This window comes from Macaca thibetana, chromosome 15 (genome assembly GCF_024542745.1).
Source record: "Macaca thibetana thibetana isolate TM-01 chromosome 15, ASM2454274v1, whole genome shotgun sequence".
NCBI classification, from domain to species: Eukaryota; Metazoa; Chordata; class Mammalia; order Primates; family Cercopithecidae; genus Macaca; species Macaca thibetana.
The window spans coordinates 13,587,035-13,613,219 of NC_065592.1; the positions used below are offsets into that span (position 1 = coordinate 13,587,035).

At 41.1% G+C, this 26,185-nt stretch overlaps 2 protein-coding genes across 10 annotated transcripts in view; both read left to right on the forward strand.

Annotated features, from left to right (window-relative positions):
• Positions 1 to 26,185, forward strand: part of SCAI (suppressor of cancer cell invasion) — a 200,490-nt gene that overhangs the window by 92,573 nt on the left and 81,732 nt on the right. For all 7 annotated transcript variants that reach the window (XR_007719683.1, XM_050760601.1, XM_050760603.1 and 4 more), the window contains one exon: positions 174 to 305. Coding sequence is in view for 6 of the 7 variants with exons in the window: in XM_050760601.1 (XP_050616558.1) it covers positions 174 to 305 (132 nt within the window). In the remaining variant the exon portion in view is untranslated. The remainder of the gene's footprint in view (positions 1 to 173; positions 306 to 26,185) is intronic.
• The window catches only part of RPL35 (ribosomal protein L35), a 199,427-nt gene continuing 174,007 nt past the window's right edge, over positions 766 to 26,185 (forward strand). The window contains exon 1 of one of the 3 annotated variants that reach the window (XM_050760632.1): positions 766 to 775. The gene's annotated coding sequence lies outside the window, so the exon portion shown is untranslated. Of the gene's footprint in view, positions 776 to 14,018; positions 14,032 to 18,116; positions 18,127 to 26,185 lie in introns of those variants that run through there. The other 2 variants (XM_050760627.1, XM_050760644.1) reach the window with 2 other exon arrangements.

Genomic DNA, 26,185 nt, shown 5'->3' on the forward strand with positions numbered 1-26,185 from the left:
ATGATCTGTTTTCTTACAGTATCTTACACTTAAATTATATTTTTATAATTTGATTGTAATCAGAAGAATTCTGTATCTGTCTTGGATAAAAAATACTATCAGATGATATAACTAAGGTTTTTTTCTATTTTTATTTTTACCTACTGGATGAATGAACATATGTTTTCTTACAGGACTGAATTTGCTCTTAAAGAAATCATGTCCTCTGGAGGTGCTGAAGATGATATCCCACAGGGAGAGAGGAAAACAGTTACAGATTTTTGTTATCTTCTGGATAAATCTAAGCAACTGTTCAATGGGTTAAGGTGAGTGGACTCTTGGTGCTTTGAACTTTTCTTTAGTTCTGCATTTTTTTTTTCTGGCTGATGTGTGGTAAGTTGCTGAAAATTATGGGTAGAATGTCATATACATTTCTATATTAGAGTAATCATAATTTTTTTCTTTGACATCATTTTTTAAATTCTTAGATTAAAAAAACAGTAGGAAAAGAGGATAACTTACACTGTTTTAGTCAAGTTAGAAAGAGCTATTTTGTGAGATGGTTTTGTATGCATTACTCACACCAGATCTGATTTTCATCTGGTTTTGCACATTAGGGTGTTGAGATCTGAGGGGCCTAGAAATGCATATGCAATTGAATGTGGAGCCTCCTGTTGCATTTTGTAATTTGTTTACTTGCTTGTTTCTTTTATTCTTTCTTTCTGTGCTTTCTGGGATGAAATGTCTGTGCCTAAAGTAATGATGGTCTACCAGATCGGGGTGGTGATGGCGGGGGGTGGGTAGAAAAAGTAATGATGGGTGTTATAAACCATGCTATTTATGATTTAACCTATATTTCAGTTCTTGAGAGTTTTAGGATATTCAGACCTAAAGCTTCATTAGCTTAGTACCAGTTAGAAGAAAATTCATACAATAGGTAAAATTCTAAGGATAAACAGGTTTTATTTTTGAAAATTTATGTAGAAAGGAATGATTGTAAAGATACCAAGTTATTTTAATTTATGGTTTATGGATAAAAATGCAATCTTTTAATCTTACATTTTATAATTGTATTATGCATCACCAGGTTTGGACATATACTGGCAAGGTTTATTTTTAAACCAGATAATTTATCTTTTTTAAAAAAATGTGAATTTTTCAAATACCCTTCTGTCTAAAGCTGCCCTTTAAATCATTCTCTTTTTCCTATATTCATTTGATTTGCTTCTTGACAGTTACCACTCTTAAAATTATTTACTTGCTTATTATGTCTGTCCTGCATTAAAATGAAATGTCCCTAAGAGCAGGCCCCTGTTTGTTACTGTTTCGCTAGTGTTTAAGCCCATGTCTTGCACATTGTAAATGCTTTGTGAATATTTGTTAAACAGAGGATTCCAAAGACAGTATTCTTAACTCCTGCACTCTGCTGCTTCCTATTTTGTGCTGCAGAGAAGATGTTTGAGATCACGTTTTTCTTTGGCTTTATAAATTAATTGTGTCTTTTAAAATAATATTTTCTTTCACTATTTTAATTCAGAAGTTTTCCTTGGTATGCCTGGGGTTTAAATCTTTTGTTTTCCTGTAATACATTGTTTTAAACCTCTTAAATTTCCTTACTTAGACTTTTTTTTTCTTTGCCTTCTAGGTATATTTTTTTTCTTCAACATTATTTGTCACCCAGTATGTACCACATTCTGTGTTGGGTACGAAAATTCAGAGATAAAGCTAACAGTCCCTGCCCTCAATTACTCTATGACGCAATTATAAAAAAAACAAAACCCAAAGCAAACGTCTGCTCACAGCTAGCCTCAGCTTTAGCACATCTAGTGAGTCTGTTTCCCACATATCTGTGTGCCTGTTGAAATTAAGTAAAAAGTTAAAAGAGGCCAGGCGTGGCAGGCAGCTCATGCCCATAATCCCAGCACTTAGGGAGGCTGAGGTGGGATCACTCGAGCCCAGGAGTTTGAGATCAGCCTGGGCAACATGGTGAAACCTCATCTCTACAATAACATGAAAAAATTAGCTGGATGTGGTGGCGAGTGCCTAAAGTCACAGCTGCTCAGGAGTCTGAGGCAAGAGGATTGCTTGAGCCCAGGAGATCGAGGCTTCAGTGAGGTGTTATCACACCGCTGCACTCCAGCCTGGGTGACAGAGCAAGACCCTTAACCAAAAAATAAAAATAAAATCTTAAAGGGATTGTAGATTTAAAGGTAGGAAGACATTGAAAAGCTTGCATTTAAATCCCTTGTGTAACTTCTGGCACATGGGCTCTCAAATTCAAAACACTGACATAGTTATAATAGCTCGGACCCCCTTTTTTTGAGACAGTTTTATGGAGCTGTATTGACACACAATAAAATTTGCCCATTCAGCGTTTATAGTTGAAAAGTTTGGTATGTTGCAGAGTTTTGCAGCTATTACTACAATTTAATTTTAGATCATTTTAATCACCCCCGAAAGAAATCCGGTTCCTATTAGCAGTGATTCTGCATTCTTCCAGACCTTAACCCCTGACAACCACTAATCTACTTTTTGTCTCTATGGATTTACCTGTTTTTGATATTTTATATATTAAATAACTGGAATCATACAATATGTGGTCTTCTATCATGCACTTCTTTTGTTAACATAATGTTTTTGAGGTTCATCTGTGTTGTAGCACGTATCACTACTTTTATTACTGATTAATATTCCATCGTAAGGATTTATCACAATTTGTCCAGTCATCAGTTGGTGACATTTGAGTTTTTTGGCTATCAAGAATAATAGTCCTGTGAACATTTGTATACAAGTTTTTATGTGAGCATTTCTTTTTTTTTTTTTTGAGACGGCGTGTTGATCTTGTCATCCAGGCTGGAGTGCAATGACACAATTTCGACTCACTGCAACCTCTGCCTCCTGGGTTCAAGCGGTTCTCCTGCCTCAGCATCCCGAGTAGCTGAAATTACAGATGCCTGCCCTGCCCAACTAATTTTTGTATTTTTGGTATAGACAGATTGGCCAGGCTGGTCTCAAACTCCTGACTTCGGGTGATCCACCTGCCCCGGCCTCCCAAAGTGCTGCAATTACAATTCTCTTGGCCATGTACCAAGGGGTAGAATTCCTGGGTCTTATGGTAATTTTGTGTTTAACCTTTTGAGGACCTACCAAACTGTTTTCCAAAGTGGCCTCATCACAAGTAATGTATTCCAGTTTCTCCTCCTTCTCACCCATACTTATTATTTTCTATCTTTTTGATTATAGACATCCTAGTGGATGTAAATGGTATCTCTTGGTGGTTTTGATTTGAATTTCCCTAATGTTGGGCATCTTTTTATGCACTTGTTAGCTATTTCTGTTTCTTCTTTGGGAAAACATCTGTTCTAATTCTTTGACTAGTTAAAAATTGGATTATTTTTAAAACTATTAATTTATAATTGTTTATATATTCTGGATACAAGTCCCTTGTAAGATGTGTCATTTGCAAATATATATTCTCTTACTCTGTGGAATGTCTTTTACTTTCTTTTCTTTTTTTTTTTTTTTTTTTTTGAGACGAAGTCTCACTCTTGTCTCCTAGGCTGGAGTGTGATTGTGTGATCTCGCTCACTGCAACCTCTGCCTCCCGGGTTCAAGGGATTCTCCTACCTCGGCACCCACGGCCCCCACTCCCCGAGTAGCTGGGATAACAGGCGTGTGCCAGCACGTCCAGCTAATTTTTGTATTTTTAGTAGAGACAGGGTTTCACCATGTTGGCCAGGCTGGTCTAGAACTCCTGACCTCATGTGATCCACCCGCCTCAACCTCCCAAAGTGCTGGGATTACAGCCATGAGCCACTGTGCCCAGCATGTCTTTTACTTTCTTTTTTTTTTTTTTTTTTTTTTTTTGAGACGGAGTCTCGCTGTGTCTCCCAGGCTGGAGTGCAGTGGCGTGATCTCGGCTCACTGCAAGCTCTGCCTCCCGGGTTCACGCCATTCTCCCGCCTCAGCCTCCCAAGTAGCTGAGACTACAGGCGCCCGCCACCACGCCCGGCTAGTTTTTTGTATTTTTAGTAGAGACAGGGTTTCACCATGTTAGCCAGGATAGTCTCGATCTCCTGACCTCGTGATCCACCCGCCTCGGCCTCCCAAAGTGCTGGGATTACAGGCTTGAGCCACCGCGCCCGGCCTACTTTCTTAATGATATCCTTTGAAGCACAAATGTTTTTAATTTTAATACAGTTAAACTTGTCATTCTTTTCTTTCATTGCTTGTACTTTTGGTGTTGTGTCTAAGAAATCATTGCCTAACCTGAAAACTTATCCTGTGTTTTCTTCTAAGAGTTTTATAGCTTTAGCTCTTACATTTAGGTCTGCGATCCATTTTGAGTTCTTTTTATTTTAATTAAGTTTTTTGAGATGGAGCCTTGCTCTGTCCCCTAGGCTGGAGTGCAGTGGCATGATCTCGGCTCTCTGCAGCCTCTGCCTCGCGAGTTCAAGCAATTCTCCTGCCTCAGCCTCCCTAGTAGTTGGAATTACAGGTGCGTACCACCATACTGTATTATTTTTAGTAGAAACGAGATTTCATCATGTTGGCCAGGCTGGTCTTGAACTCCTAACCTCAAGTGATCTGCCTGCCTCAGCCTCCCAAAATTCTGGGATTACAGGCATGAGCCACCATGCCCAGCCCATTTTGAGTTAATTTTTGTGTATGGAATGGGATGTTAGTTTTATGTTATTTTTTTAATGAGAAAAATATTTCCAATTGTTTTGATTATTGCATATTTTTCACTTTTTCTTTTTAAACATTGATACATAATAATTTTACATATGTGTGGGGCACATGAGATATTTTGATACATATATACCATTGTAATGATCACATTATGGATTTGGGATATCCATCACTTCAAACATTCATCATTTCTTTGTGTTGGGAACATTTCAAATCTACTCTTTGAGCTGTTTTGAAATATAAATCTTATATCCCAGGTATGGAGTAGTATCTTTCTAAGGTGCTGTTTTAAAATTTGACAATACTAATAATGATAAATTTTGGTCTATCACCTGGAGGAGTGGATAAGCAAATATACCAGGGATATATTTTCAGTGTTTTATTGAATGATCCTCTTCAATTTAAATAAGCTATAATTGGCTGGGCGCAGTGGCTCACGCCTGTAATCCCAGCACTTTGGGAGGCTGAGGTGGGCAGATCGCCTGAGGTCAGGAGTTCGAGACCAGCCTGGCCAACATGGTGAAACCCCATCTCTACTAATAACACAAAAATTAGCCAGGCGTGGTGGCACGCGCCTGTTATCTCAGCTACTCGGGAGGCTGTGACAGGAAAATCGCTTGAAGCCAGGAGGCAGAGGTTGCAGTGAGCCGAGATCACGCCACTGCACTCTACCCTAGGTGACAGAGCAAGACTCTATCTCTAAATAAATAAAGAAATAAATAAGCAAGCCAGCCAGCCAGCCAGCCATAATTATTTATTCAAAAATAGTTCTGTGGTGAGTAAAGTATGTATCTTCTGAATACTTTTGGATTTTTGTTTGAGAGAGATGTGGTTGTCCAGTATAGCAGCTGTATTGCTTTCTTTTTTTGTTTATATAAATGAAAGTATCTCCAGGAGCAGTGGATGATACCTGTGATCCCAGCACTTTGGGAGGCCAAGGCAGGAGGATCACTTGAAGCCAAGAGCTCCAGACCCGTCTGGCGACATAGGAAGACTCCGTCTACCAAAAATTTAAAAATTAGCTGGGTGTGGTGGTGTGCGCCTTTAGTCCCAGCAACTTGGAGGCTAAGGTGGGAGGATCACTTGAGCCCAGAGGTTTGAAGCTGCAGTGAGCTATGTTATGCCACTGTACTCCAGCCTGGGCAATGCAGTGAGACCCTGTCCCTTTTATAAAAAGAAAAGAGAAAAAAAGAAGTGTTCTTTGTTCAATATTAGACCTTGATTAGAAAGGGCTCTCTTTATCAGTTTTGTAGGCCTTCCTTAAAGTTCCCTGTGGTGGTGGGTTGGAGGTGTGTGTTGGCATTCTTGTCTACACTACTCTCCCTGTTTCCTGGCTAAAGAAGATCTTTGAGTTATGTCAATCAAAAACCTCTTTTCTTTCGAGTGTTGATGTTGCTTTATGAGCATTTCTTTAGAAAGAGACAAGATGGCCGGCTGCAGTGGCTCAAGCCTGTAATCCTAGCACTTTGGGAGGCTGAGACGGGCGGACCACAAGGTCAGGAGGTTGAGACCATCCGGCTAACACGGTGAAACCCCGTCTCTACTAAAAAATACAAAAAACTATCCGGGCGAGGTGGCGGGCGCCTGTAGTCCCAGCTACTCGGGAGGCTGAGGCAGGAGAATGGCGTGAACCCGGGAGGCGGAGCTTGCAGTGAGCTGAGATCCGGCCACTGCACTCCAGCCTAGGCGACAGAGCGAGACTCCGTCTCAAAAAAAAAAAAAAAAAAAAGACAAGATTTATTTTGGAATAATTATGAGGTTTTTTTGGTTGCTATCCCCCTGTGCCCACCCCCACCCCCTTATTTAAATTGGTCTGAGTAGGTCCATGGTCCTTATAGAGAAAAAGAAATGTTTTGGTAGTGGTCTGGACCAGCATTGGAGTTTGGGAAAATGGAATGAAGTGGGATCCAGCTGTAATAGTGTCAGTTTTTAATATTAAGCCCTTTCCCTCTAGCAGTCTTTTCACTGTTAGTGCTTGTCTTTTTTTTTTTTTTCTTCTCGTTTTCCACATGTTCTGACATGCCTTTCTTTTTGCTTTCTTTCTTCAATTCACGAACTGTGTATTAAACTTATTACTGAAGTATAATTGACTTGCAGAAAAGTGCACATGCTGTAAGTGTATTTTTAAGAAACTGAACACATCCATGTGACTTGTATTCAGATGAAGAAGTAGAACACACAGCACCTCAGAAACCTCCCCTGTTGTGTTCCCTGTTACTTGGACTTTTTAACTCTTTATGAGCTGAGTGAAAAAGGGCATTTCAGTGCATGAAAGGTTTCAGATTTTTGTATAATGTCTCATTTGGGGTATAATAAATTCTCTTTTTACTCTTGGACGTGTATCTTTCCAAGTTATATTAAGCTGTTCATCTAAGTTGTCAGAGCCTTTCATTTTCCCAGCTGTGAATATCTTAATGGAGTGTTTTTCTCGACTGAAAATACCTTCTTATAATATGTGCATAATAGTTTATCTCTTCCTTCCACTCACTGTGTAAGAAAACATATTCCAAAAAAATAAGAATTGGATGAAGTGAATGATGTTTCGCATATAATGGCTCTTGCATGTAGTTACAATAGTAATGAAGTGAGAATAATGTTAGAAAAAGCTTTGAATGCTGTCAGAAAATGATCAAAAGCCCAAGTGCTTGCAGGGTTCTGGTTGCCATGGTGACTAAGACTGTCAAAGCAGAATGGAATACTTAGTGGGATTATATAAGGCAGCATCTCGAGACATGTATTTGAGAAACACAGCTGTGTCTATCAGTGATATCCCTAACTTGCAGTGTTTTGCAAAAGCAGAGGCCTCCAAGTCGCCGATTATTTGACTCCAGAGGAGCAAATACACAAAGCCAAAGAAGCCTTGGAGGCCACTGATAGTATATATAATGCTATTATTACAGTACATATAATAGTATATATAGTGTGAGTATGTGTGTATGTATATTTTTTTAATTGGGAGGTGCCCCAAAGTGAAGTGTAATAGTCTTAAATGAAAATAATTACAGAATTTATTTTTATTAAATATGCTCCCAGCCAGGCGCGGTGGCTCACGCCTGTAATCCCAGCACTCTGGGAGGCCAAGGCAGGTGGATCACATGAGGTCAGGAGTTTGAGACCAGCCTGACCAACATGGAGAAACGCTGTCTCTACTAAAAATACAAAATTACCTGGACGTGGTGTCACATGCCTGTGACCCCAGGTACTTGGGAGGCTGAGGAAGGAGAATCGCTTGAACCCAGGAGGCGGATGTTGTGGTGACCCGAGATTGCGCCATTGCCTCCAGCCTGGGCAACAAGAGCAAAACTCCATCTCCAAAAATAAAATAAAATGAAATAAAAATCAATAAATATACTCCCAGTATTCAACTTAAGAAAGAAAGTTTCTATAATGCTTCCTTTAGAAGCCTGTTTTTAGGATTCCCTTTTTCCTAAAGAGGAGAGGACAACTGAGAAATTAACAGTTTGTTCCATTGACCCTCCCCTGCCCTTTTCTTCTTCTTCTCTTTTCTTCTTTCCTCCCCTTCTCCTCCTCCTTCAGAAAATTAACATTCTCTTAGAGGCTAGTTCTGCAAACTGGTAATGGCAAGGTTATTGTTATTGAAAGAAATAACCATGTTATTTTAAAGAGTATACCCTAAACTGTCTGAACAAGCCTGTGGTATAGGCTGTCATTTTATATGGCTTACCACCAAAAGAACTGGGCTTGCCTTTGAGGCAGACTGCCACCAGAGTTCAGTAGGTATCTTGATTGCATGCTCTCGAAAATCATTGACTAGACTGGGCATGGTGGCTCTTGCCTGTAATCCCAGCACTTTGGGAGGCTGAGGTGGGTCGATCACTTGAGGTCAGGAGTTCGAGACCAGCCTCACCAAAGTGGTGAAGCCCCATCTCTACTAAAAATACAAAAATTAGCTGGGCGTAGTGGCACACACCTGTAATCCCAGCTACTTGGGAGACTGAGGCAGGAGAAGTCGCTTGAACCCAGGCAGCGGAAGTTGCAGTGAGCCGAGATTGCGCCATTGCATTCTAGCCTGGGCAACGAGAGCGAAACGCCATCTTGAAAAAAAAAAAAAGAAAATCATTGACTAATAGAAATTTAACATAAGCCACAAATGTTATTTTAAATTTTCTAGCCACATTAAAAACTAAAAAGAAACAAGTGAAATTAATTTTAATAATATTTGATCCAATAAATCAAAAATATTCCACTTCATCATAAATCGATAGAGAAAAATTAGTGATGAGATATTTTACATTGTTTTTTATGCTAAGTCTTTGAAACTCGGTATTTTATACTTACATACATTTCAGGTAAGATGAACTACATTCAAGTGCTTAGTAGCCATGTGTGGTTGTTTGCTCAGGCAAAATTCCTCCCAGTTTTAGTTTCTGTTCTCCTAATGACCCACTGTGCTTTCTGGTGAATCCATATTGGCTATTTTGGGATTGTCTTCTTCACTGGTCCATGAGATGTTCCCAGTTTTGCTTCCTGTGTCTCCTCCAGCATAGATGCTAATAGCATGCAGGTCTTTTGGCTGTTGGTAATTTATCTCCAATCACCCGTATTTTGTGATGGTTACCATATTACGTTATTAGTTTGCTATGGCTGCCATAATAAGGTGCCATAGACTCAGTAGCTTAATCAACAGAAATGCATTTTCTCACAGTTCTGGAGGCCGGAAGTCCAAGATCAAGATGTCAGCAGGTTCAGTTTCTTCTGAGCCCTGTCTCCTTGGATTGCAGATGGATGCCTCCTTCCTGTGCCCTCACATGGTCATCTTTGCATGCATTTGTGCCCTGGCACCTCTCTGTATGTCCTAATGTCTTCTTCTAAGGGCACAACTCATATTGTATTAAAACCTTTCCTAAAGGCTTCTTTTTTTTTTTTTTAATTTTTTTTTTAATTTTTTTTTATTATTATACTTTAAGTTCTAGGGTACATGTGCATAACGTGCAGGTTTGTTACATATGTATACTTGTGCCCTGTTGCTGTGCTGCACCCATCAACTCGTCAGCACCCATCAACTCGTCATTTACATCAGGTATAACTCCCAGTGCAATCCCTCCCACCTCCCCCCTCCCCATGATAGGCCCCGGTGTGTGATGTTCCCCTTCCCGCGTCTAAGTGATCTCATTAAGGCTTCTTTTTAATTACCTCTTTAAAGGCCCTATCTCCAGATACAGTGAAATTCTGAGATACTGGGAGTTAGAGCTTCAACGTACGAGTTTTGGGGATAACAATTCGGCCCATAACCCGTGGTTTTATTGAAATGTTACCAGTGGGTTTTGCTTTGTTATCTGTTTGTTCTGCCTGTGTTGGGAAGGTATCTGGATAGATTCAATACTATGCTGTCACCATTTCCCCAGAATCTAGAAAATTGACTATTTAAATGCTATACTAAAATAATAAACAATAAAATTGATTAGTATATTCTATTATTGTATATTCTATCAAAGTCAGTATAACGTGGTCTTATATGTTAGCTCCCTCTAAGATCTTGTCAGGTCTGACTAGAAACATAGAGCATCTTCCCCTTTAAAGCTGCTGGTAGAAGCTGGATCGGGAATTGGTTAGGGGAGAGGTAGTTGTAGTTAGTTGGTTTTTGTTTTTGTTTTTGTTTAAATTTCAGTAGGTTTTTGGGAAACAGGTGTGTTTGGTTCCATGAATAATTTCTTTAGTGGTGATTTCTGAGATTTTGGTGCACTTATCACCCAGGCAGTATACACTGTACCCAGTGTGTAGTCTTTTATCCCTCACGCCCCTCCTACCTTTTCCTGAGAGTCCCCGAAGTCCATGCGTCATTCTTTTGTCTTTGTATCCTCATAGCTTTTCTTCCACCTATGACTGAGAACATAGGATGTTTGGTTTTCCATTCGTGAGTTACTTAACTTAGAATAATGGTCTCCAATTCCATCCAGGTTGCTGCAAATGCCATTATTTCGTTCCTTTTATGGTTTATTTTATATATATATAATACCACCATATATATATGTCACAATTTATTTATCTACTTGTTGATTGATGGGCACTTGGGCTGGTTCCATATTTTTGCAATTGCAGATTGTGCGGTTACAACCATGTGTGTGCAAGTGTCTGTTTTGTGTAATGACTTCTTTTCCTCTGGGTAGATACCCAGTAGTGGGATTGCTGGATCAAATGGTAGTTTTACTTTTAGTCATTGAAGGAATCTCCACACTGTTTTCCATAGTGGTTGTACTAGTTTACATTCCCACCAGCAGTGTAAAAGTGTTCCCTTTTAGCCATATCCAATAGTGGTTAGTTTTTAAGATTCTTCAGGAGAAGTATAGAGAGAAAATTAAAAAGATATGTTAAGAACCCCAAAGAATTCATTAAATCCTCAAAACAATGTCATTAGTGTCTATTATCTTGGTTCTACAGATGAGAAAAACAAAGCTTTGCCAGATAAAGCCATAGCCTGTGTTAATGTGATAGATTATAATTAGAGAAGTGCTACTTCCAAGTTTTTCCTCAATTTAGGAGTAAGGATTCCAAACACAGACGAATGTTTGACTCTAAGAATAGAGGCAGGCTAGGCACAGCGACTCATGCCTGTAGTTCCAGCACTTTGGGAGGCCAAGGCGAGAGGATTGCCTGAGCTCAGGAGTTTAAGACCAGTCTAGGCAACAAAATGAGACCCCGTCTACACAATGAAAAATATAGCTGGGCGTGGTTGTGCATGCCTGTAGTCCAGCTGCTCAAGAGGTTGAGGCGAGAGGATTGCTTGAAGCCAGGAGTGCAAGACCAGCCTGAGCAACACAGTGAGACCTCATCTCTATAGAAAATTTTAAAAATTAGTTGGCCAGGTGCGGTGGCTCATGCCTATAATCCCAGCACTTTGGGAGGCTAAGGTAGGCAGATCACTTGAGGCCAGGAGTTTGAGATCATCCTGGTCAACATGGTGACACCACATCTCTACTAAAAATACAAAAATTAGCCGGAAAAAAAAAAAATTAGCCAGGCATGGTGGTGCATGCCTAAAAATGTCACAGGATCCTTAGGGTGTTATTTTTCCAGCCAGAAACCTCTGTGACTAGTGGCGCCTTTGCCCGAGTTTTGCTTGGGCTCACTGTGCTTGTTCCCCCTACTCAGCCTGGCAGGTTATGCTTGGCTTATGCTACTGGCCCAGATCCCACACCTGCCAAGGGTAGGCCAGGTATGGAGCAGTGAGAGGGGTGTTAGCGAATGGGCATGGGGTCTGGCCACTGTGCACAGCCAAGCAAGCTAGCTGCCGTGGTGGGGCAGGCATCTCCAGGCACTGGTGCCATACAAGGCTGCAGCTGGATTAGATGTACCTCAAGCGGCTTCCACTGCAGGCACCACATCTGGGCGAGGGGAACATGATGGTGGTGCCCAGAAGCTTGGAGACGCCAGGAACTGCAGAGCCCCAAAGAGGATGTCACAGCCCTGGCTCAGGGAGCCCGTAGGTCTGGGCTCCCAAAGGGCCTCGGCTCTTTATTTCTCGTCGCCCACAATGTGGCGAGCAAGTGGGCATGTTTCAGTCCTGTTTGCGTTACCATTTTTTGAGTCCCAAAATTTGCCAGGTCTTGAGTTCTTGTCCTGCGCCCAGGAAGAATGAGGTATGTGGACAACTGGAGGGTGAACAAGGTGGAGAGGAGCTTCATTGAGTGACAGAAGAGCTCTCAGGAGACCCCTAGTAGGTAACTCCTTTCTGCAAGCCAGTTGTCCAGGCAAGTGTCCAGCTCTTAGCAGAGAGGAGACCTATAGAAGGTAGCTCCTTCCTGCAGGCAGATCATCCCAGCAAGTGTCCAGCTCTCAGAAGAAAGGAGAGCCATAGTGGGTAGCTCCTTTCTGTAGGCATGTCATACCAGAGAGGGTATGAGTCTGGCTTTCTGGGTTTTTTTGTGCTCAGAATGGAGGAAGTGTGTGCTGATTGGTCCATGGGAGACCACGGATGGGCCTGGAAAAAGCACCCTGAGTTCTCACTCTGGGCCATGGACTTCAACCAGAACTGGCAGCCTCAACCCTCCAGGCCCCCCTCCCATGCTCATCAGTACCCAAAGTCTGGAGAGGGCCAAGGCAGCAGGGAGCTTGTGTGTCAGTGCCACCATGAGCACACCCAGTCAGTTGTGACAGCTCCCAGGCTTGGCCACAACTTTGCTCCACCCCAGAGTGGGTGCCAGAAGCTGGGAGAGGCCAGGGAGCAGGAGCAGGTACTTTCAAGCATGTGGGGGCAGGGAGCTTCTTAAGACCCTGAGAACGCAGGGAAGCGTGGGTCCAAAGCCGCAGCTGGGTAGCTGCAGCTGTGCCCAGGAGCGCTGGACTCCCGCCCCTCCAACTCAGTAGGTGGCCTGGCTTCCACCTGTTCCTGGCCTCCGCCCATTCTGCAGAGCATGCAGCCCTGGTCACAACTCCCCCACTGCAGTTGGCATCCCTGCAGCAGCTGTTCCAGATGGGCTGCCACCACCATCATAATCCCAGCTACTTGAGAGGCTAAGGCTTGAGAATCGCTTGAACCTGGGAGGAAGAGATTGCAGTGAGTGGAGATCATACCACTGTACTCCAGCTTGGGCAACACAGCGAGACCCTGTCTCAAAAAAAAAATATTAGCTGAGTGTGATGGTATGCACCTGTAGTCCCAGCTACTCAGGAGGCTGAGGCAGGAGAATTGCTTGAGCCCAGGAGTTAGAGGCTGCAGTGAGCTATGATCATGTTATTGCATACCAACTTGGAGGAATAGAGTGAGACCATGTCTTTAAAAACAAACAAACAAACAACAATAAAAAAAAAACCCCCACTGGATCTACCAATGGGTAAAAGCAGATACTGGTGCTAGAACAAGGAAATGCTCAATTGGGCTTTACAAGTCTCAGATGCAGTTTGGTCTGTGTTGTATACACATGAACACAGAAACATGGATTGGAACAAAGATGTCCCTGTAATATAGTCCTCTCTGTTTAAGCAAGAATATGTGAGTGGGGCAGTGTGCTCTTTGACTGAAAACCTGATTCAGAGAAGTTGGCTTTTTCCTTTGCCTTTGACCACAGCTTTGTTGGAGGTCAGCAGCATCCTAAGAGCCAGGGAGCAGGCCAGGCACGGTGGCTCACGCCTGTAATCCCAGCACTCTGGGAAGCCAAGGCAGGTGGATCACTTGATGTCAGGAGTTCAAGACCAGCCTGGCCAACATGGCGAAACCTCGTCTCTACTAAAAATTCAAAGCAATTAGCTGGTAGTGGTGGCAAATGCCTGTAATCCCAGCTACTCAGGAAGCTGAGGCATGAGAATTGCTTGAACCTGGGAGGTGGAGGTTGCAGTGAGTCAAGATCATGCCACTGCACCCCATCCTGGGTGAAGTGAGACTCTGTCTGGGGGAGGGGGGGGAAAAAAAAGCCAGGGAGCAGAATGTGATTCCAGAAAAGAACTAAGAACTTTACTTGCATACAAAATCCAGGTGGTTATTCCACATGGTAGAAAAGAGGATTGGATTAGAAGGTAGGTTTGAATTTGAATCATAGCTCTACAGCTTACTGGCCATGATTCCTAAGTAACTTCCTGTATGTATGTTTCTTTTTGTATATGTATGTGTATATATATACACACACATACTCCAGTGGAAGCTATGCATTTAGGGACTGGACTAAGGAAAGAGAAGTTAATGGAAGAGATTGTAAGGACAGAAAAAAGAGTTACAAAATGGTGAGAAAGTGGTGAACAGTGTAATGCCATAGAGAGGACTGATAAAGGAGGACTGAAAGCTGCCCCCTTGGACTTGGATTTTAGGTGTACGTAGGGATCAATGATCTTATCTAATTCAGTTTAGTAAAGATGGGGGATTTACAGAAAATTTATAGAGATTTCCTGAGTTTTGAGATCTCAACATTACATTTGAAACATCCCTGATAATCAGGTTTAATTATTTGCTCTGCATTTCTTCCTAACATAGTCTCCTGAGTTCTATTGATACAATTGAGGATTTCAATAAAGAGAGATAAGTGTCACAGTTTTACTTTCCTCCAAAATCTTGGAAAAAAGAATATGATTAGCTAATTTATAACATAGGTGCCTTTGCAGAATGTGAAATATAAGGTCATTTAAATTATGGGATAATTCAGAGCCCTATTTAATTTAATTCTATGGACCATTAATTTCCCATCTTTGCTGACAGTAATAATGACCAAATGATATATTCAGAGTTCAAAATCAGAGTCAAGCTCTGAGTAGTAGAGGAGTTTTTTTGAAACTCTTTATAGATTACCTTAGTTAATTTTAGATGCTGATCATATAGTGGTTCGTATATTAACTTCTATGATATGTCTCATTAGGAAAAGGATGATCATAGGAGTTTTCCTATGGGAAAACTTTAAAAAATTTAAACCTACTTTGGAAAAGAAACTGGTGTCTTGCTGGGCATGGTGGCTCGAGCCTGTAATCCCAGCACTTTGGGAGGCCGAGGCAGGTGGATCACCTGAGGTTGGGAGTTCAAGACCAGCCTGACCAACATGGAGAAACCCCGTCTCTACTAAAAATACAAAATTAGCCGGGATGGTGGCGCGTGCCTGTAATCTCAGCTACTCGGGAGGCTGAGGCAGGAGAACTGCTTAAACCCGGGAGGCGGAGGTTGCGGTGAGCCGAGATCGCGCCAGTGCACTCCAGCCTGGGCAAAAAGAGCAAAACTCTGTCTCCAAAAAAAACAAAAAGAAGAAACTAGTGTCTTTATAAATGATTTAGACTGGAATAGTAGATATTCTAATTTATTTTGAGGAAAATAGTATAGCAGTTAGCTAACATTGTTCATAGCTATAAATCGGAAAATATTTATATATTACAACTTACTGTTAGGAGCCCTAGTATAGCATTTTAGATTACTTTTTATGTACTTTTAGCCTGCAAACAAAGTCTCCTTCCTTTATAAGCCTTTTTACTTGACATCTGAAATAAAACACTGACTTCTAGTTCTGTTTTCTCCCTTAACAGGATGTATTACAGAGATTTATTAATTTTATCAGTTTTGGAAACTCAAAGAAACTTGCAGGCAAATGCTTACTTGAAAAATTGCCTGAAGACTTTATATAGTATCCTTAATGAAACACAGTAATTGTCAGTTGTCACAAGGTTGGTGTTGCTGACGAATGCTTGTACATAATAATACAGTCTTCCTAACAGCAGCAGCTTCATAAGAGTCTTAAAGTTTCTAGAAGCAACTTACATTTAAAAATATCTGATTAGGTCTTCCTAATGTAACCTCTCATTAGAGATCCATGGAGACATAAAAAGATGAAAACTTACAATAAATGTGGGGAAACTAATATCTATAGTTAACCTATTTCTGTAATCTGAAATGAATTTCAGCTTATAAGGAAAATGGAAATGGATTTTTAAAATGCAGTTTTCAACTTGCTAATTCTTGCTGTTGTGCCTGAAAATTTCAGGTGGGAAAACATTTTGCTTTCTTATCCGTTATCTTAACATCTGGTACAAAAATGCAGATCTTTTTTCACTCTTCACTTCCACCTACAGAAATTGACCTTTCATTCATATTGTATAGCTATTCAAATTTATTAATATGAAGATATTTATTACAGCATTTTTAAAACAGGGAGGCTGGGCACAGTGGGTCACACTTGTAATCCCAGCACTTTGGGAGGCCAAGACGGGCAGATCACTTGAGGTCAGTAGTTCAAGACCAGCCTGCCCAATATGGTGAAACCCCGTTTCTATTAAAAATAAAAAATAAAAAATAAAAAAAAATTAGCTGGCCATGGTGGTGTGCACCTGTAATCCCATCTACTTAGGAGGCTGAAGCAGGAGAATCGCTTGAACCCAGGAGGCAGAGGTTGCGGTGAGCCAAGATTGTGCCACTGCACTCTAGCCTGGGCAGCAGAGCGAGACTCCGTCTCTAAATAAATAAATAAATAAATAAACAAAACAGGGAAAACTAGAAAGAGTATCAATGTTCATCAGGAAGATATTGATTAAATAAGTTCGTCCATTATATACTGCTTTGTACACGGTAACTATTGATATAATTCTCTATGTATTAAAGAAACCGGATATATTCTTAAATTAAATAGACATGTTGCAGGACTTTATATGTAGTTTGATCCCATTGGTGTAAAATAATGGAAAAACTCATGTATATACTTAAATGTGCACAGAGAAAAAAATCATTCTTTGTTGTTTGTTTCTTGAGACAGAGTCTCACCCTCACTCACCCAGGCTGGAGTGCAGTGGGCACGATTATGACTCACTGCAGCCTCGACCTCCAGGGCTCAAGCAATCGTCCCATCTCAGCCACCCAAGTAGCTGGGACCATAGGCGCCTGCGACCACACTTGGCTAATTTATTGTGTTTTCTTATAGAGATGGGCTCTCCCTATGTTGCCCAGGTTGGTCTTGAACTCCTGGACTCAAGTGATCCTCCCACCTCAGCCTCCCAAAGTGCTGGGATTATAGGTGTGAGCCACAGCGCCCTGCCAAAATCATTCTTATTGGTGGTGGTTTGTGGGTAATAAAGTTGAAAGGAGAAGCAAGAGAACATTGTTTTTACTTTTTGCTTTGTATACTTTACAGTATTTTGTTTTCTAAGAGACTTTTATTATTTTCATAATTGAGAAGGAAAGAAACATAAGTTCTCTGTGATAGATTGTTTGTAAAATGATTCCCTTCCCTGAATCCATGCTTGTTACTATTTCTCTCCCACTTTGCCTCTGGGTTGGGCTAATAGATTTGCTTTGGCCAGTGGGACAGTTGCAAACATGATCCAAATACTTGAAAAATGCACATGAGAGCTCGCCTTCTCTTCTGCTGCTCTTAAAACCTTGTAACCAAGCCCCATATAAACAAACCCAACCTGGTCCTGGACATTTGAGAGAAGCCACAGACCACTAGCTGTCTGAGTTGCTTGAGTGAGATCTGACTGAGACTGGCAGAACTGTCCAACTGAACTCAGCTGTAATTGCCTACCCACAGAATGATTAGCGACTACATGGTCTTTGTTTTAAGCTTCTTGAGTTTTGAGGTGGCTTGTTATGCAGCAAAAGTTAATCGATAAAGTCTCCAGTGGCGAGATCAGCACTTGCCCTTCTGCGTTTTTACTGCTTTATGAGATACCCAGATTGCTATTTCTTTCTTTTTATTTTATTTTATTTTTTTTTGAGACGGAGTCCAGCTCTGTTGCCAGGCTGGAGTGCAGTGGCGTGATCTTGACTCACTACAACCTCCACCTCCCGGGTTCAAGCGATTCTCCTGCCTCTGCCTCCCAAGTAGCTGGGACTACAGATGCGTGCCACCACACCCAGCTAATTTTTTTGTATTTTTAGTAGAGATGGGGTTTCACCATGTTGGCCAGAATGGTCTGCTCTCTTGACCTCGTGATCTGCTCACCTTGGCCTCCGAAAGTGCTGGGATTACAGGTGTGAGCCACCGTGCCCGGCCCCAGTTTACTATTTCTAAAAATTAAGCAGAATATAAGAGGGGGAGGAAATATTGTCACTGTCACAATGTACATACTGAGAGCTATGAAACCAATGAGTAAAGATCAATTGGCCGGGTGTAATAAACTTTCAGAAGATTGTTTTTGGTAATAAAATGCCACAGATCATGGCTTCTGTGAAAGCGCATAAAACTCTAAGGAGAGAACAGGCTAAGGTTAAATAAAGCAAGAAAGATGTTCAGGAAAGCAAAAATGCAGTATCAGGATTAAAATTCACATCAAAGACAATAGAGTAAAACTGATACTTAGACAAGATGCTGTGCCTCAGGGTGACGTGACCTCAGACTAATCCTACTGATGCTTCAAAACATTTAGCTAGCGATATTCAGGAAGAACTGGAGATGATCTCTCAGTATCCTGAGAAAATGATAAGTACAAAGTCAAGAGAATGAAGATGATACGACTAAAGAAGTACCAATATTTTTGATGGAGAAATCAGAAAAGTTGCAATAGAAAAAATAAAGATGAAATTTTAAAAAACATTCTACAGCATTTGGAAAACATCTAGGTAAGCAGATCAAGAGGACATATTCAGAAAACATGCTGGTTTGAGGGAAAAATTATTTGGAGACACACAGCTGCTGACCAAGAAATAGCTCAAAAGGAAATCGTAAATTAGATGTCATGGTATTACAGGCTTGGTGAACTACCGATGTGCGCTGCACCCAGTTTATCTCAAGAAAAACATTTTAACAAAACGTAGCAGCTTGAGCTAGCCACACTGATAGGCCTTGTTTTGTGGCTTTCTCAATGATGTTTTAAAAGGAAACAGTTTCATTTGAATTATTCCTTTTCTTTTTTTTGAGGTAGAGTCTTGTTGGACTGCAGTGGCGCAATCATGGCTTACTGCAGCTTTGACCTCCTGGGCTCAATTGAGCCTCCCATCTCAGCTCCACGAGTAGCTAGCAGTACAGGCCTGTGCCACCATGCCTGGCTGATTTGTGTATTTTTTGTAGAGACAGGGTTTTGCCATGTTGCCCAGGCTGGGCATGCCCAGGCTCAAGTGATCTGCCCGCCTTGGCCCCTCAAAGTGCTGAGATTGCAGGCATGAGCCACTGCACTGACCTGTTATTTATTTTGATGGCCCCAAAAAATGGGCACAAGAAATTCTTTTTTTTTTTCCTCCTGAGATGGAGTTTCACTCTTGTTGCCCAGGCTGGAGTGCAGTGGCACAATCTCGGCTCACTGCAACCTCTGCCTCCCAGGTTCAAGCAATTCTCCTGCCTCAGCCTCCAAAGTAGCTGGGATTACAGGCGCCCACCACCACACCCGACTAATTTTTTGTGTTTTTAGTAGAGACAGGTTTTCACCATGTTGGCCAGGCTGGTCTCAAATTCCTGACCTCAAATGATCCACCCGCCTCGGTCTCCCAATGTGGTGGTATTACAGGCTTGAGCCACTGCACGTGGCCAAGAAATTCTTCTATAAAACCCTTTCCTTCAGGCAGTTAGATCACTAATAGTCTTAGACAGCCAATGAAACAAATATAATTTCCTTATTTAAGGTGACAAATATGACCAGGAAACAGTCTGGCAAGAAATACACTAAAATATTAAATGGAAATTGGTAGATCATGGGATTGTTCTTTTTCATCTTGTACTTTTTTTTCCTTTTTCTTTTTTTGTAGGGATAGAGTCTTACTATATTGCCCAGGCTGGTCTTGACCTCCTTGGCTCAAATGATACTCTCACTTCAGCCTCCCAAGGAACTGGGACCGTAGGCATGTAGTCCTACCAGGCCTGGCTAATGTGTGTGGTTTTTTTTTTTTTTTTTTTAATGAGACAGAAGTTTTGCTCTTGTTGCCCAGGGCTGGAGTGCAGTGGTGCGGTCTTCGCTCACTGCAACTTCTGCTTCCCAGGTTCAAGCGATTCTCCTGCGTCAGCCTCCTAAGTAGCTGGGATTATGGGCACCTGCCACCACACCCGGCTAATTTTTGTCTTTTTAGTAGAGACAGGGTTTCACCATATTGGCCAGGATGGTCTGGAACTCCTGACCTCAGGTGATCAGCATGCCTCGGCCTCCCAAACTGCTGGGATTACTCAGGCATGAATTAGTGTGCCTGGCCTGCCTGGATAATTTTTTTAAAAATGTTTTGAAGAGATAAGGTCTCTCCATGTTTCCCAATATGGTCTTGAACTTCTGGGTTCAAATGCTCTTCCCGCCTTAGCCTCGCCAAGTGTTGAGATTGCAGGCATGAGCCATCATGCCCGGCTAATTTTTTCTTAATGTATTTATTTAAAACTTCTTTTTCAAAATAACATATCTATATGCATACATGCACAATTATATGCTTGTAAGTAAATAAAGGAGGACTTTCTCGGAATGAAGACCTAGGTTATTTGGAATAGAAGTGGAGGAGACTTACTCTATACATACCTTTTGTGCTCTTTGAATTTTATACTATATGTATAAATTACCAATTCAAAAAATGAATTAAAATATAACCTCATAATTAAAAACATGAGTTTTACAAGGTGAAATAATATAAAAGGGCTTACACTATGAAGTAGTATTGTCTGAAACATCCCTCTCACCTAGAGTCCTCATTGTTCAGAGGCAATCACTTTTGACTCTTTCTGATTTTAGTTTTCTTGGCATTTACTTTCATTTCTTAAATATACTTTTATCACTCTTTCTTGGTTTATTAATTTATACATTCTCCTTTGATATCCTGCCACAATAAATGAAAATTTCATTTACCTAAAAGCTACTCCTTTCCCTGCCCCATAGAAATAGTAGCAGGAAGGCCAGGCGTGGTGGCTCACGCCTGTCATCCCAGCACTTTGGGAGGTGGAGGCGGGCAGATCACGAGGTCAAGAGATCGAAACCACAGTGAAACCCCGTCTCTACTGAAAATACAAAAACATTAGCTGGGCGCAGTGGCGGGCACCTGTAGTCCCAGCTACTTGGGAGGCTGAGGCAGGAGAGTGACGTGAACCTGGGAGGCGGAGCTTGCGGTGAGCCGAGATCACGCCACTGCACTCCAGCGCCACTGCACTCGACAGAGCAAGGCTCCGTCTCAAAAAATAAAAATAATAATAAGCAAACAAACAAATAAATAAAAGAAATAGTAGCAGGAATAAGAATACTAATAGCAACTAACATTTATTAGTGCTTACTTTATGCCAGGCCTCTTTCAAGTGATTCACACATACCGTCTAATCCCCACCATACCCTCTGAATTTACGTTACCACTATTCTCGGTTTTCACGTTATTCAATTTATTTTATTTATTTATTTTTACGACAGGGACTCCCTTTGTTGCCCAGGCTGGAGTGCAGTGGTGCAATGATGGCTCATTGCAGCCTCAACCTCCTGAGCTGAAGCAGTCATCCCCCCTCAGCCCCCAGAGTAGCTGGGACTACAAGCATGCCCCTGGCTAATTTCTTTTTAAAGTAAAAAGAAGTTTATTAGAGAAGTAAAGAAAGAAAAGAATGGCTACTTTGTAGGCAGAGCAGCCCCGAGGGCTGCTGGTTGGCTAATTTTTAAATTTTTTTGTAGAGACAGCATCTCACTTTTTTGACCATGCTGGTCTCGAACTCCTGGCCTCAAATGATCCTCCTGACTTGGCCTCCCAAAGTGCTAGGATTGCAGGCTTGAGTCACTGTGTCTGGCCCATTATTCATTTTATTAGTCATATTGTCAGCTACCGGCAGCACACTTTTTAAATGCTAATCATAGATGATAGTATTGTCTAATTTTTTTGTGTTTTTACTAGGTGCTGTATATTGTTCTCAGCTCCTTACCTGTATTAACTCACTAACTCTTGTCATCAAACCGATGGTCTAGGCTCTATTATTATTATTCCCATTTTATAAATGAGGAACTAAGGCATAAAGTTTACTCTGTGTAAGATTGGGTAGACAATTAGTGGTACCAAGCCAGCCTGACTTCAAAACCCAGTCCTTTAACCCATCCATACACCGTATTGATGGTGTCCCTTTGATTCCATTTTGTAAGGTAAATTTTCATTCCCACTACTTTCATCATCTTTTCTATTTTTTCTTTGTTTCCTTCCTTCCTTCCTTCCTTTCCTTCCTTCCTTCCTTCCTTCCTTCCTTCCTTCCTTCCTTCCTTCCTTCCTTCCTTCCTTCCTTCCTTCCTTCCTTCCTTCCTTCCTTTTTTTCTTTCTTGTCTTTCTTTCTTGTCTTTCTTTCTTTCTTTGATAGAGTCTCACTCTGTTGCCTAGGCTGGAGCACAGTGGTGTCATCACAGCTCACTGCAGCCCCGACTTCCTGGACTCTAACGATTCTCCTGCCTCAGCCTCCAAGTAGCTGGGACCACAGGTGCATGCCACCACACCTGGCTATTTTTTTTCATTTTTGCTAGAGACAGGGGTCTTACTTTGTTGCCCTGGCTGGTCTTGAACTCCTGGGTTCAAGCAGTCCTCCCATCTCAGCCTCCCAAAGTGCTGGGATTACAAGCATGAGCCACCACACCCAGCCTCTCTTCTTTTCTCATGCTTAGTTTTGGTCAGTTATAACTTCATGTTTTTATTTCACGGAACATAAAATTTATTTACCATTCTATAATCATAGTTAAATATTTTGTGTTTGATCTATACATGGATTCTAAAAGTTGAAAACAGATAATAAACAACATTTTGACATATAACTATGTAAATATTGTACATAGCAAAGCCAGGAATTGAGAAATGATCTTCCCTTCTCTGTAGTTCCAGTGTATATCATAAATGAATTCATCCTTACATTCACATTCAGATGGATCACTCTTTTTTACACTAGTTGTTTTGGGGGTTGGTTGGTTTGTTTTGAGACAGGTCTTGCTATGTTGCCCATCCTAGAGTACAGTGGCATGATCACAGCTCACTGCAGACTTGATCTTCAGGCTCAATGAATCCTCCCATCTCAGCCTCCTGAGTAACTGGGACTACAGGTGTGTGCCACTACACCTGGCTAATTTATTTTTTATTTTTTATTTTTATTTTTGTAGAGACTGTGTTTTGCCATGTTGTCCAGCCTGGACTCGAACTCCTAGGCTCGAGCTGTCTGCCTGCCTAGGCCTCCCAAAGTGCTGGGACTACAGACAGGAGCTGCTGTACCCTGCCCTGTTTTTCTTTTGTAAACTCTCTGGGTTGAGTCCTTTCACATGTGGTTCCTTTCTCATGTTTTCCAGGTTCCAGCTTTCTTCACTCTTTTATATGGAAGGCACTAGGCTGGACATTTGCAGTTTGCCCTTCTAGGTCTACTTTTTTGCTTCTTCTCCTACCCTGGGAGACTAACCTTTGTAGGCTGCTCCAACTGATACTTTTGCCCTCTGTCTTCCAGTTGGGCTCCACCAATGGAAAGGGTCAGCAGGAAGTTGGAGGGCAGGAGTAGAGTGAGCACAGATGTGGATTTCGCCAACTCCCTCCCTTAAGTTTTGGGAACTGCCCGTTCCCCCTGCTGCACCAGGCCTAAGGGATAGTAACTTAGCCACAGGTCCTTCAAGTGTTCCTTGTTGGTTTCCCTTGACTCTGTTCACATCTTTGTAGCCTCTTTGTTAAACTCTTCCCAGTGACCCACTTGGTGGGTCATCTTTTTCCCGCCAGGATTTTGATTAGTGGGAAGTAATAATATTGATATTTCTTCATCTAATAATGATATTTCTTCATCAAGTGTTGTTCTTTCAGAAGTTTCTTGAAATCTCTCATCTACTGATTGCCTCCCTCTCTTTATTTCTGTATGGAGCCTCGAGAGAGAAGATAAAATTACATGCTCAGTCCATCATGTATTGCTTTTTTAATTATATTACTCTTTTTAAAAAGAACATCTTTATTGGGGTATTCAAATATCTTATAAGTTACCTTTAGGAAGTATACAACTCAGTGGTTTTTAGTATCCTCACAGGTTATGTGCAGTCAATTTTAGAACACAGTTTAGTCACTACAGTCAATTTTAGAACATTCATTATCCCCAAAAGAACCCTGTACCCATTAGCAGTTATTATCTTTACTTTTTAAATGTGGGAAATAAACCTACATAAAAGGACCAGAAAAACGTGATGCTCTTGAGCTGTATAAACTGACTCCAGCCTACCTGTTATGCCTTATTTTCTTTGTTGTTGTTGTTATGCCTTATTTTCTACTAGTTCCATGATACATCATTTATTTAATTCAGGCTATTTTCCTACTTGTGCTACAAAGTGTTATTAACTTATAATTGTCAGTTTTCTAGACTCCTTATTACTTTTATTCAGTGTCATGTAATTTAGTATTTATTTGCAGTTTTTTCTACATATGTGATCATATTTTCTGTCTATTAAACCAATGATCCTATTAATTGAATAGATCACTTTTCACATTACTTTATATGGCCTTCATAATTCTTAGCACTTGATAGAATAATATTAGTAGACTGGGCGCAGTGGCTCATAACCTGTAATCCCAATACTTTGGGAGGCCAAGGTGGGTGGATCACCTGAGGTCAGGAGTTCAAGACCAGCCTGGCCAACATGGTGAAACCCCTTCTCTACTTAAAAAATACAAAAATTAACCGGGCATGGTGACGGGCACCTGTAATCCCAGCTACTTTGGAGGCTGAGGTAGGAGAATTGCTTGAACCCAGGAGGCGGAGGTTGCAGTGAGCTGAGATAGCACCACTGCACTCCAGCCTGCGCAACAGAGTGAGACTCCATCTCAAAAAACAAACAAACAAAAACAGCATAATATTAGTAATCAGGTTTTCTTCTTCCATTGAGTGTCTTCACAATACACCTTGCCTAACAGCAAGGTAGGTGACACCAATAGCAAGATATCCCGATGGTGCAAAAGGAAAGCTACCCAGAGGCTGGGCATGGCGGCTCATGCCTGTAATCCCAGCACTTTAGGAGGCCGAGGCAGGTGGATCACCTAAGGTCAGGAGTTCAAGACCAGCCTGACCAACATGGCGAAACCCTGTCTCTACTAAAAATACAAAAATTAGCCGTGCATGGTGGCATGTGCTTGTAGTCCTAGCTACGCAGAAGGCTGTGGCAGGAGAATCACTTGAACCCAGGAAGTGGAGGTTGCAGTGAGCTGAGATCATGCCACTGCACTCCAGCCTAGTGACAGATAGAGACTCCGTCTCAAAAAATAAATAAATAAAATAAAATTCATTTTACTACTCAACATTTGAGTGTTTTCTCTGTTTTAAATATTTCTGTAGACGTTTTAGTTATAGGGATCAATATAAATACAGCCTGTACTTCTTTTCTTAATTGAAAATAGTGCTAGTGGTGGTCATAGGGGTACTGATTTAGACAGAGTTGAATTAGCACAACAAAGGTAGACAGAAAAACTCAGAGAAAGGGGTAGGGGTCCCAGAAAGAAAAACATGTATTTTACCTGGTAACCCTAAATAGAAGAGACTGGCTCTAAATTGTTCATCTGTGAATCTGCTGATGGTACCTAGGGGTCATTGTACTGTTCTCTCTACTTTTGTGTATGTTTGAAATTTTCCATCATAAAAAAATTAAAAGATATAACTTTAAAAATCGATACCTTTCACAAAAACAATGAAAATTTGAGACCTTACGGTAATATGAACCAGGAAATATAGGACCTTTATGGAAAGAGTTAAAAATGTATTTAATGACAATGTTTGTACCATAAATGGAAAGAAATGCTATTGACAAAATTAGAAAAAATACAAATTCCCCAAATTGATCTCTAGATTTATTTGCTTACCACTAAATTCAATGAATGTGTTGCTCCTTTTTTTTAAAATAAAAAATTAACTTCAATAGTACAAATCTTGTGAAATGTAGTTGACTCTTTATAATTTGATTCAAGTTAGCTCCATGTACCAATAGCCATACCCTAAATTCTTTGAGACACGTCTGTCTTCTAGACTTTATTAGAGATACCTTGAGTTTATCATGTTTCTACAAGACAGCCAAATTCTTAAATACCTTTCCCGAATCTATTTTGTCCCACTGAAGAAAGGTACTTGGGGCCATCTTCTATCTGTTCACAGACTTTAATGAAGAAGTTTTGCCCTTGAAAATGAGGCTGAATTGTAATTGGCATTTATGGGTGGCATTTCTCAATTATATCTTTTACAGT